Source organism: Dermacentor andersoni, chromosome 3 (assembly GCF_023375885.2).
Source record: "Dermacentor andersoni chromosome 3, qqDerAnde1_hic_scaffold, whole genome shotgun sequence".
Taxonomy (NCBI): domain Eukaryota; kingdom Metazoa; phylum Arthropoda; class Arachnida; order Ixodida; family Ixodidae; genus Dermacentor; species Dermacentor andersoni.
The window spans coordinates 96,149,516-96,162,228 of record NC_092816.1 but is presented as its reverse complement, the minus strand read 5'-3'; the positions used below and the strand labels follow the sequence as shown (position 1 = coordinate 96,162,228).

Sequence of the window (12,713 nt, the reverse complement as noted above, 5' to 3'; positions counted from 1 at the left end):
CAGAAGTTGAATGACTTGCATGCACAAATTAGGAAGCACATAGGAAGGTTTCCCTGCATATTTATTTCATTCTCTCTCTCCATTTTTTCGCAATTCTCTTTTAGGTCAACTTCGATGCTAAAATGTGCTGGCCTGCGAGGAAAGCTTAAGCCAGCCGATGGTGATGCACGTGGTTTAATGTGCAAGAATGGGTCATGCTTGCACGAGTCACTTGTAAGCAGAAAGATTTCTGCTCTCAAGTCAAAGCATGTACATTAAAAACGAGGACATTACATTCTTCTCTTTTCTGACCATCAAAATCAGTGAATGGTATCCGGATAGCGCAGTGAAACCCGGTGAAACCCGGACACACGAAGAAACGATAGCGCTTGTCTTCATCTTCGTTTCTTCTTGTGTCCATGTTTTGCTGCGCTATCCTGATACCATTCCACGATAACAAGCCCCATACTGCGACCTTCGTCTATAAAAATCAGGTTCGTGTTGTATGCGAAACTTACCCCGCTCCTTTTGGGTAAAGGTCTTCCACCGCAATTTTGTCCTGTCCCAGGAAAGAAAGAATTTTCTGCACGAAGTCAAGGTACCTGTGAAAAAAGGCAGAATTAAAGAAAGGTAGCAAGATCTTGAACATTTGTTTGAAGTAGGAGTGCGCTAATATCATAATTACTGAATACGAGTACGCAGCTTCGAATATCAAATTGAGTACACAATTATATGCACTTGGCATAAGTTAGCAAGTTTGGTTATTTGAACATGTTGGCATATCACAATTATATTCTCAATGGTAAAAAATGAGACTATACTCGCGGACAACTTTCTGTGGCTACGAAGGGAAAGCTACAAGGGTGGAGCTTTAGCACATGTGTTACCGTGCCAAGTAGTCCACCAGCGTTTTGACAGTGCTTTTAGTTCCACGAAACACATGCTGAATCGATGCAGCTTCCATGTGAGACGGTTTCGCGTTTGCCCAGATGCAGAAGGGAAAAGCGGCAAAATAAGTAAGCTTCCCCATTCAGTGGTGTGCTTTGCCTTATTTGACTGTTGCTAATAAGGTGTTTATGTTTTGTCTTCCCCTGCTTAAACTAACGTGGATGAAAACATAGGACTCTTCTCAGAGGCGCTCTCACTTGTGTGTGCTTTGCCTCCGTAGCTTTCCCTTCATAGCCACAGAAAGTTGTTCGTGAGTACAGTAAGCCATTATATACTATAATATTCTGTATTTAGCTCACATTAACTTGGAAAATTGAGTAATTTCTACTAGCTGTCTGTTCTCACCAACCTCTGCATTTTTACACAACATCAAACGCCCGTAAACTCGCAGGCACTTGACACTTTGCCAAATGTCGCTCATCGCATTTGCTCTCAAGCAATAAGCTCAGGTTAGGGGTAGTGCTGCAACAGAGTGCACTCTTGCTGCGCCCGTGCCCCTTGCTACCGAGAGACCGGCTTTCCGAAAAGCTTAGACGTGTTATGGTTAACCCTTTCGCTGTCACGGACGTACCGGTACGTCATCGCGCTTCCCCCCCCCACAGTGTCACTGACATACCGGTACATTCTCTATCGTGCGTTCAAAATTTCGCGCCTGAGCGCAAAGCTTGTGCTCCTGAACTGGCCACGCCATCTGTTGACTCTTTCTACAAGTTCGTATTTTCGCCCCGACCTGCGTTAGTACATGTATTGAAGAGTACGGTGCGACTGCCACTCCCCACTCTCTTTGCTAGGTGGCGCGGTGGCTCCGCGTTCGCTGGATCATGCGTCGCGTGCGTGTGGTTATGGGTTCAAGGGCTCCGCTGGTTTGAAGGTTTTTATTTTTCTTCTGTTGGTGTGTCTGCTACAACGCGTCAAGTTCAGGCGCACTCGCCTGTTGCCTCTCCGAAAAGAGTGACTCGATTGCTGCTTTCGCTCTCTCGCCGCACCCTCGCTTCCGACTTGCAGCAGTAAATGTAAAGCCCTCCGAACTTTGTTTTAGCCTTTTTCCATCTCCCTCTGTCTTCTTGATCACACAACGTCCCATTTTTCTCCGTTGTGCGGGCGACTGAAAGCGCATCCTCCCTGCGCGCGGTTACTTTCGGATGGCTGAGCGGCGCGGGACCTTCGTCTGCTCATAGGGGCGGTGGCTCTTCAGATTCAGAATACGAGCCGAGCTCAGATTTGGACTCGGACAGCGTCTCATGCAAGGAAGAGGTGAATTCCGCATCGTCAGATTCGGATGTTGAACGGATGTTATAGTCAGGCTGATGATGATGATGATGGTTACTAACAACAGCTGCAGAACACTGAAATGTGCATATTATATTGACTATGTTATTTGTATACCGATCATAATCAAAAATAAATTGCTATGTTCATTCCCTGTTATGCTCGTTCCCTGAAACCAAGCCGACACTGGGGGTGCGTCACGGCCAGAAAGGTCCGACAGCGAAAGGGTTAAGCATGCTTTACAGGTGAAATTACACCAGCAGCATGAAATTATCCCAATTCAGCACAAAATCAGATGCACATTCCTAGATTAGCTAGAAGCAAACATAAACCGTGCTTGCCACCGCACAGTCAGCAACATATTAGATTTGTTTTGAATATTCGTATACCAGAAAATGTTAGAAATTTTCTTATACCTAGCTTTCAAATCAAATACGAAATTAAAAATATGATCTCTAGCAATATTTGAAAGTTTTGAATATTCACACACCTCTACTTTGAAGTTATCAACAAGGAATGGCAGATATTACACATATTTGAATCTTTTGTTGAAAATTCGAGAGAATGTGAGTTAAACATGTTCTTTGTAAGGGTGTAATTCTATGCATGTTTTGGGAGATGGATGTTGACTAAACATAGGTTGAAAACATTTATTGTGCAACGCTGTACTTCAAACAATGAAGGTAACTTGCATTGCAATGATAAATGTATTGCGTTGCCTTCAGGCATTGGCAAGTGAATGTCAAACGTGTTCAACATCTGCTTTACAATTCGTGTTTGTGCTTTTGTTGTCCACATCACCGTGATCTAGGTGCTTTCCGATGCAAAGAACATGTCCCAATGATCACAAAATTGATGGTGTGCCCTTCATACTTGCTGATGCCGCTAAATTTGTGGAAACACCCAACTCTCTCGCATTCCCTGAGACTTGTCTTCCACACCTGACTCTCGCATCTCCTGGTGTTTGGCTTCCCAGAGTGACACGCATGTAATGGCAGAAGCCAGTGTGTTAGTTGTACAGCTATGATGACTTTGGTCTCGGGATGTTCACGCGCCTGCCTGTACTGATGGCGTGCTTGTTGGTGCACTTTGTTGGACGAACTTGTAAAAGGCTTCCCGTTTGCAGGGTGTCTACCAAGTTGACATTTCCAAATTCCCTGAGTTTTCCAGGTTTTCCCTGAGTGCCTTTGCACATTTCCCTGAGTGATGCAGAACAATGTTCAACATTGTTCACAACAACAACAACAAAAAAATAAAAAAGCGACTTAATCTAATTTGAATACTAAGGAGCAGCGTTTATGTTATTCAAAAAGAGAATAGAAGGCAGGGGTTAGTAAAATGCACCGAAAATAAAGCGTCTTCGAAAAATATTGCAAATGAAGTCGGACATTCACAAATACAAATAAAAAGGAGATGCACATAGAAGCAAATATATTCGAATATGAGCTATTTCTATCAACTGATAGCAAGCTCAGTGGTATGAGGCCCGAACTCTGTCACAATTGAGATTCTCTCTCAACCGCTCGTAAGTCAACCTCAACTGTCCTGACATACTCTCAGCCCACGCACGACGCCTGAGTGTTGTGTTTCACTGCTTTAAAGAGTTTATTTTGGTTTCGATGAGGGACACCTGCATCTCGGCATCAGCCAAAATTTTGTTTTTTGAGCTCAAACTTCTTCAAAACGGCGGCTGCAAGCTTCCTTTCCTGTTTATTCCTCAATGCGTACATCATTTCTGTTCTTGTCCTCCTTCTGCCACTCGTTCGCCCCAAGGACCATTTGAAGCATCTTGGTCAGTTGCACAGTCCACAACTGATTTTTAGAACTCCCAAGGGTCGGGAAAACGTTCGAAAAATCGGCCAGTTGGAAAAAAATAAATGCGTGTCATTTACTGCCCTTAGGGGCTCAAACCGCGACAGGCACATTCGAAAACGCTCTGAAGGCCTGTCGGTACACATATTAGGCATATCGGCGCTCGTACTGTGACAGGAAATACCGGGTGCACGTGTGTATAATTAAGGAATGCATACTGTGTTCCGTGGCAATAGCCCCTTCCCACGCTGGTTACGCTTCACTGCAATACTTTTGCGTATGCTTCACCATGTAACATTTCTGTACAGAGGCGAAGCTGACTTTCGGGAACCGACATTATGCAACGCACCGTGTTTTCTAAGTTCCTAAGCCAATCGCGAGGACCACAAATGCGGAGTCCGTGCCATTGCAGACAGCAGCTAATTCTTTCAATAAAAAACTCGGCACCCAATGGCAAGACGCTTCATAGCGAACGTCAAAGCAGCTCGGCCTAGCGGTGCTGCAGTGGTGGCTACGGCTGCCAGCGGATCTGCGTACGAGAGCACCGGTTCGAGGCAACGAGGTCATCAAAATGGCAGCGGTGGTGGCTTTGATTATTGCTGTTTCGGACCTGCGGTCACAGCAAAACGTCTGGAAAATCGGACGGCGAAGAGTTCTTGCGTCCGAAATTTCACACATTCTGATACGTTGACTCTGTGGGTTACGTGGCGGTGCCGTGAAGCCGTCCAAATTATCGGGAATCCGGAAAGTCAGTTGTTGACTGCACACTGGCAACTCCTCCAGCCGACGACAGCGCATCAAAGACGATTCATTACGATTCCTGTCTGTTGCTCGAGCCAGCATTACCACGACTCTCGAACCTTTCAATAAAATTGCCGCTAATTTTCCCTGATAGAGGCCCAAATTCCCTGAGTTTTCCCTGACTTTTTCCAGACTACTCAAAATCCCTGAGAATTCCCGGTTTTCCCGGTTGGTAGACACCCTGGTTTGGCTTAAAATGAATTAAATTCTAGGGTTTTACATGCCAACAGCATGATCTGATTGTGAGGCATGCTGTAGTCAGGGGTTCCGGATTAATTTTGACCCACTGGGTCCTTTAATGTGCCCCAAATGCAAAATATACGAATGTTTTTGCATTTTGCCCCCATCGAAACGTGGCCGCTACGTCCGGGATTTGGTCCCACAACATCGTGCAACGCCAAAGCAACTAAGTAACCAGGGCGGGGGTCCCGTATGGCTTCAAAGAGCAGCACTACCATCGATGAACATGATTGCTCGGACTCGCTTCTGTCTGCAGGTCTGCAACTGTGTACAACTTGGGCCTTGGAACTGTCAGGCATGTGTGAAAATTCACTTGGTATCCTTGCACGACGGGACAAATATCCTTAATTTCCCAATGTTTCATCAAGAAACTATTCCTTGGATGCATTTTGGCTGGCCGGTATGCTCGTATAAGTGGGGTAATAAACACCGTTTTTGTGTGTTCTCACTGGCCTGTTCTTTCTACTGTTACCAAAGCACACAAGAGACCCCACAAATTGAAACTTGACCTGAAGCCCTACTTACTTCTCCAAATACTGCTTGAGTACTTCAAGGCACTTCGTCGAGTAGAGCCATGAGTCATTCATTCTCTTTGAGTACCCAGGAATCTGCAAGTATAGAATGACAACACAGTGCTTGAGTGATGCCACAAATGCCAAGTGCGCTAGGCCTGCATCGAAACAAACGTGAAAGAACTTTTGAAATATGTCCAGCTGGTTACATATCTGAGCAGAACTTTACTTTTACATTTACATTTTACTGAATTTTGTGCTGACTAGGCTGAAACATGGTGGCGTGTGATGCTGCTGACAATTGTCTGATGTGGCAGGTCAAAAGTACTGTGAACCATCAGCTACCTGGCAATGATAGCAATAGTGGCAATGGTATGTGCTGTCTACAGGTAGAATAAAGTATGGTGGTGAGCATGTCCTCTGTCTGTGCTTTGAACTTTGTCCTCAACGCATTAAAAAGATTTCTCATAGTCAAGATATACAAGCTCAGACTACGTCGAAATACTGGAAGGCAAATAAAAGCAGCAAATGCCGTCAAAGCCATCTTGAGACATCGCTAAACAAAACCGTGCAGAACTTTCTAACGTGCTATGCAACCTCACTTGTTTCATGGAATATGTACAGTTAAACCTCGATATAACGAAGTAGAAGAAATCAACAATTTGCTTCGCTATAACGAAATTTTGTTGTATTGAAATTCAACCTTTCATGTAAATAAGTACAGACTCCGATTGATTTTTCTTATAAGGGGCCACAGACTTTTCTAAATTATCGGGCAATCGAAAAAAGCTAACTTGAATGAGAAAATAATTCATTTTAAGAACTAATGCTAAAAGAACACAAGTGATCATGTTTCGCACAAAGCATAAGGCCCTAAACCTTGAAGGCAGGTTGTATTTCAAAAGTGAAAAAATTAAAATTTCAAACGACGTTAAAACACTAGGAGTTGTATTTTCAGAAAATCTGCTTTGGAACAAACATGTGGAATCTCTTTGCAGAAAGCTAAACAGAATAACGGGACTGTTACATAGACACCGACATGTCTTGCCTACCACTGTGAAACGAACAGTATATAACTAACTTTTCCTTTCTACACTAAATTATTGTCACCTAGTCTGGGCAACAACATCAAAACAAAAGATCACTAAACTAAAATTATTTCAAAAACGAGCAATTCGTGCTGTAGCTACTCTTTCCTCCAAAGAACACACGTCTACATATTTTTACGAATACAAAATAATTCCGGTTGAATTCATTTCATCTAGCATGCATGTACAGAACAACGTTGAGAAGGGGAAATGTTGATTACGTAAATTTGTTTAACCTGAATTGTCACGAAATTCCCTATAACATGAGACATGCCGACATTTGGTTAACAAGCTTTTGTCATACTAATTATGGACAGCAATCTGTATCCTACCGCATTGCTGATCTACTAAACACCCTAGCTACAAGTGGATTAAACCCGGATACTATGTCTCCTCATTTTTCCACTTATTTCCTTTCGCAATATCCCGCTGTGTGATCCCTGTACTTGTATTTGATTATTGTATACATATTAGTACGTATATTGGTATTAGTATACATTAGTATCAGTGTATGTATATATGCATGTGCGCACATATGCGCATGTCGTCTATGTATATCGAGTTTGATGCATCTGATGTATTCAGTTTTGTTTCCTTTTTTTTTAGCTGCATTATCACAGCTTATTTTCTGAAATTATTTCGTATAACGTCCTTTCTTCATTTTTTTTTTCTGCACAAAAATATATGTCCATGTTATCGCTTCTTTTTTTCTTCACATTTCCTGTAAAGTGCCTAGATTTATGTTATGTACCTATGTTACTGCTGCACACGTCGAATTGTACCATAGGGGGCCGGGCTTAGTCAAGCTGCAGTAATGCAGCCTTTTCGTGCCACTCCCCTTTCTATCTTTGTTGAGAGATGAAATAAAATTTTTATTTGATTTGATTTGGCATGTTATTTGGACTATTTTTCGGCCCCGTGAGGTCTGGAAAAATTGGTCAGCGACTGTACAATCGCTTTCTGGATATATTGCGTGACTCAGCACCGTACGCATCAAAATGGCCAACACCATTTCCTGAAACTGTGCAATGACTTATGTCGTGCCAAGTCACGCGAAATTCCATGAACCACATATGCCAGTCCTCACCTCTTCAGATGTCTTGTTGAACTTGAGATGCAGGCCAACGTTGACAAGCGAAGCCGAATCAGCCTCCTTGCTGTTCATCTGAATATACACAGTGCCCGTGATGCGAGACACAAACTGTGCGTTGACCCCAAGCTGTTGCGACAGCTGATGAGCATTCATGTAATGGACCTGGCACAGATTCTGAAAATAAGAATACAGGCAAGCATTTAAGGCTTCGCTTTTACAAACTTTGGCTACAGTTCACAAACTAGACTATGTACATTCATGGAGGCAGATTGCAATAGAATACCATCAGACCTCTATTTAACAAAACCAGTTTTTATTTTATGAAATTAAAATTTTTATTGTTATGAAGTGCTTTTGATTCCACAGTACATAATCACAGAGGCTAATGTGCTGAAAACCTCTAAGCGATACACTCAATGTTCTGCCTGAACTAATTAAGATCTTGCAAAATATATGGGTAAAATACAAGTCACAGAAAACCTGTTGTGCTTAATATGCCTTGAAATTAATTAAAGTATTGCTATGGTAAACATTACTGCTTTGGTTTTAGACTTCTTTCCTTTTTCCTCTTTGCAGGGTCTCAGATTAAGCTAAGTGCTGAACCTACAAAATGGCGCCAGCTGCTCTGCTGTCGCCGACCTGAAACATGTGTCGTCTTCTCGGTGCAGCTTTGGCTTGCAATCTTTTAGTCTGACAAAGCCCATGCCAGCGAAGCTTGCATTTCTTTTTTCTCAGTCTCGAATAAATATGTTATTTGCATGAGCATTTTAAGTGTTTCTGACTTAGAAGCTCCCAGTTTAATGAAGTAATTCCGAGCTCCCATAAACTTCACCAAATCAAGCTTTAACTGCACAGCACCATGCACAAAGCCATGACTCTTATTTGAACCGAGGCTGAGACTGCTGGTGATTATGCATGATGTGTACAAGCATGACAAAATTTAAGGACATACATATTACGCTGCTACTGAAAGACAGCGCAGCGAAAAAGTGTTTCTTCCACATTTAATTCAGACATTCTTGCAATCTGTAGTTTTCAGAAAATTTGAATGTGGCCGCACAGAAACAGAATGCAGAGAAAGAGAAATAAGTTATAACAAACTGTTTACCCTTTCATTCCGGATGATGCCATCCAAATTTGGCTCGAAGGGCACTGTAAACTTAACAAGGATACGCCCAGCTTTGTTGGCTGGCTTGGCATCGACAACCTTTCAGGGAGAAAGAACAAAAACAATGCAGTAGTTTAAACACATTTGAGCGACTTCAATACATGGCATACAATTCATAATGCCCATCACACACTATCACGAAACCACTCCAGCACACTGTCATCATACGAGCAGAGTTTTGAAACTCTGTTCATTGGTACCTTTGACAAGCATCTGGGAATTAATTCAGGCACGATACATTAATATTGTAGTTGAACCAACATATCTCTGATGTGCTGAAGTCCAGAAAGAGATAATTCGCAAGGACCCAACAACAATGTGTTCAAGGCCAAGTGCACTGCAATTTCAGATCGTGCAAAAACCCTTCTGCCAGTGTAAGGCAATGGGCAGCTTCCCGAAAAATCTTAAACTGGTATAGTAGTGGACGCACCACAAAATCTCCCCAAAATAGATGTTTTTGATACTGAAGCTAAAAACAAAGCTGGGCAGGCATGCCGCAGAATGTTGAGAACAAGTGCAGTACCTGGGCATGGCCTCAGAGATTAGGTAGAACCCGTGGTGCACTGATGATCTCAGAGTCTACGTTCTAGGATCTGTGTTATATCCCCTAACCATCACATGTCTGCATCGGCTGCTAAGGTGCTATTTAGAGGATGTTAATAAAAAAACATTGGACCAGCAGTGCAGCTTTGCCAACATTGCTTCGATAGTACGTCCTATACATTCATAACCAATTTAACCTAAGTGAAATCTATGTGACTTTTAAAACTGCTTATGACACAGCAGAACAATAAACACTTTGTGTTATACCGTAGTCTACGGAAACCAATGTTTGGCAAACAGTGGCAGTGTGTGTAAAGTGTGTATAAAGTGGCAGTGTATGTAAAGTGCTCAGAGATATTGTTATAATGGAACGAACACAATGAAACAAACAAGAACAATGTGAAAGAGATGGGTTTATGAATCAACCAGCCAAAACCAGAAGTTGATCTAAATATACAGTAGACTTTGTAAATCAACTACAAGGAGACCAATGAAACTTATAATATATATGGCTGGTTGAACTAAACAAAAGGCAAAAAAAAAAAAATAAAAACGCTTCAACATATTGCTGGTTAATTTGCCAGTATTTGTCCGATTTTATAACACCTCTAAATAGAATTTGCACGCGCCTTTACTAAAGTGGAAATGACACTAGAGCTCCTACACAAAGTATAAATTAATGCAGACACAAGTTTTAAAGAAAGATGAGCAAGCCTCCAATTCTGGGATCAGAAAATGATGAAACCAGCAAAGTTTACCTACACAGAATAAAAATTTATTTACACTTTTTATCGTCATTTCTCATAAAGCACTGCATTGCTGTATGTGGACCACTACTTGTCAATTTCTGTGTGGTCCACTGCGCATTTCATATTCAGCATTCATCATATGACTATGCAGCACTTGCAAGACGCATAGTGACCCCCGCCTACACTAACCACCTTGCTAGTTCGTACTGCCATGCGAGCATGCAATTCTCTGAAATGCCAAAAACATTTATTTATTCATTTATTCACATGAGATGCAACTTGTTGTCGCTACCTTAGCATGCAAGATATGTCATTCATCTTTTGAATGAGCTTTCGTAATCAAACTGAAAGCAGCGCATCATCGCCGTGCTACGCGAAAACTTTGATTCTCATCTTATGTCGACAATGTGACGATGCTGGCTAGGCTGGAATTGACGGTAAGCTGTTGTGAATGTCGCAAACATGTTTTTGGTTTCGTATCCAATAGCAGTGACACAGAGTGCGGGGAATCGTTAGAATAGGGTTGTTAGAATCAAGTTGAACTATTCTCGTAATGTTTACTGCGGACTCGACCAATGTCACTGGAACACTGGACTCAATATTTTCAGCCCTGCCCACGCGGTCGTGCCTCTTACAGAAGTAGACCATGTATGTGCAGCATTGCATATGTTTAGTTGCTTTGCAGAATTGCCATGCGCAAGCATGAAATTTACTATTCAAGTACATTTGGAGCTAGATCTTGTTTTGCCGGACACGTTACAAATGTGCGCTGTGCTATGCAAAACTGGGTTGCGACTTTGCAACTGAGAGAATGATGAAGATGATGTCCGAAAGCATAGAAGTCTCGTTTGTGGAGGATTAAAATTTTTAATTGCGCAAGCTGCAGTGCTAAATGAGCTGCTGAGTAAAGCACCATGCCACCAGTGCTTCAGCCAGGAGTCACGATTGTGGCGCAAACGTGGCTTCGATTGGCAGTGAAGATGGTGATGAGCTGCTCAAGGTGTGGCACTACTGGGACACCTCTTCCCCATGAGAACAAGAAAGTCGAGCCTTCAATGTGAACAATGGGTCAGTACAGGCCATAAAGAGCACTGGCAAAGGCCCAACTGCTCTTGGCAACCTTTGGTCCATTATAAACGTGTCCCATCATCGAAACATTTTTCTTCAAGGCTTTCAGCAAGAACATTCAGCAAGAACATTACTGTTGTGTATGATGGGACATGGATGACGCGAAGCCACAGTAGTCACATCATCGTGGGGGTCGTCATAGTTTTACATAGTCTCGGTGCTCGACTTCATAGTTTTGTGCAACCGATGTCATAGGAGCACATTGGGACCAAAAAAAGAGGACGAGGGCTACAGCGCATGGAAGCAGGCTCATCAATGCCAAAAGAACACAGAAATCAGGCACTATGGAGGTAGTGGCTGCACTTTTTCTATTTGCCTGTTCCTTGGGAAAATCACCTGCAGTACACGAACATCATCTGTGTTTGTGACAGCTGCACATTCTTAGCATTAGGTGAGGATGCCCCCCCCCCCACTTATGGATTTATTCCATTTTCCAAAGAGTACGTCATCAATCTCGTGCGTAAGAGGATGGGAACTGCCCTACATAGTGTTGTCTCAAAAGGCAAAAACGAGCAACCACTCGGTGGCAGGGGGGAACCTCACACAAAATATTATTAAAAAGATGACAACCTACTATAAGTAATGGCTCTGCAAAACAACAAAATTGAGGACATGCAGAGGGCAGTCACGGCGACATTTCATCACATGACATCAACTGAGGAGGAGGAAAATCACAGTCTTTGTCCTCCAGGACCTATGAGCTGGTGTAGGCACATGGTGGCAGTGGCTAAAGGAGAGCATCGGCCTACCCGCAAGTACAAGCTCAGACGCCATGCAACTGCAACAATCTTGTCAATTTTCCAGTGGATTTCCAAGACTTAACTGCTGATGCAAAGGGAAGAAAACGCAAGATGCACCAGAAAGCTTGCATTCTGTGATCTGGTCCATCCTCCCAAAGGACGAGAGTGCATCGCTGACAGCAGTAGAAACGACTAGTCATCAAAGCAGCAAGCCATTTTAATAGTGGCCCTCTTCATGCCTACACAACGTGACGTTCTTCCCCTGGCACACAACCGGGCAGCTGAAGAAGATGCTTCTAGCAAAAAGAAAGCACAGAAAGCACTCCACACGAAGGAGAATAGAGCCAAGCCACGAAGCCCACCTGACACAAAGGATTACAAGAGTGGTGACTTCTAGAAAAATAAGTGCGATGTATAACTTCAAATACCCTTTTTTTTTTTTTTTTTGGCTGAGAACTGTATTTTGACACATATACCGTGCTTGGAAAGCTGATACTTCGGCAACCATTGCAAATGTTTTAACCCTGTTTGTTTTATTATACTCTTTAGACAATGCTGCACACAGTAACATTATTATTTAACTTATGCCTGTTATATTTTATGAAGGGCTCATTTGCGAGTACACAGTTTGCATCTATCCAAA

The 12,713-nt window shown here is 42.7% G+C and overlaps 1 protein-coding gene across 3 annotated transcripts in view; it reads right to left on the bottom strand.

The window, feature by feature from the left end:
* pcm (5'-3' exoribonuclease pacman) overlaps positions 1–12,713 on the bottom strand; it is a 108,587-nt gene that overhangs the window by 26,182 nt on the left and 69,692 nt on the right. For all 3 annotated transcript variants that reach the window (XM_055076414.2, XM_055076417.2, XM_050188808.3), the window contains exons 24-27: positions 8,851–8,949; positions 7,737–7,916; positions 5,575–5,657; positions 498–581 (exon numbers count right to left, since the gene is read on the bottom strand). In XM_055076414.2, coding sequence (XP_054932389.1) covers positions 498–581; positions 5,575–5,657; positions 7,737–7,916; positions 8,851–8,949 — 446 coding nt within the window. The remainder of the gene's footprint in view (positions 1–497; positions 582–5,574; positions 5,658–7,736; positions 7,917–8,850; positions 8,950–12,713) is intronic.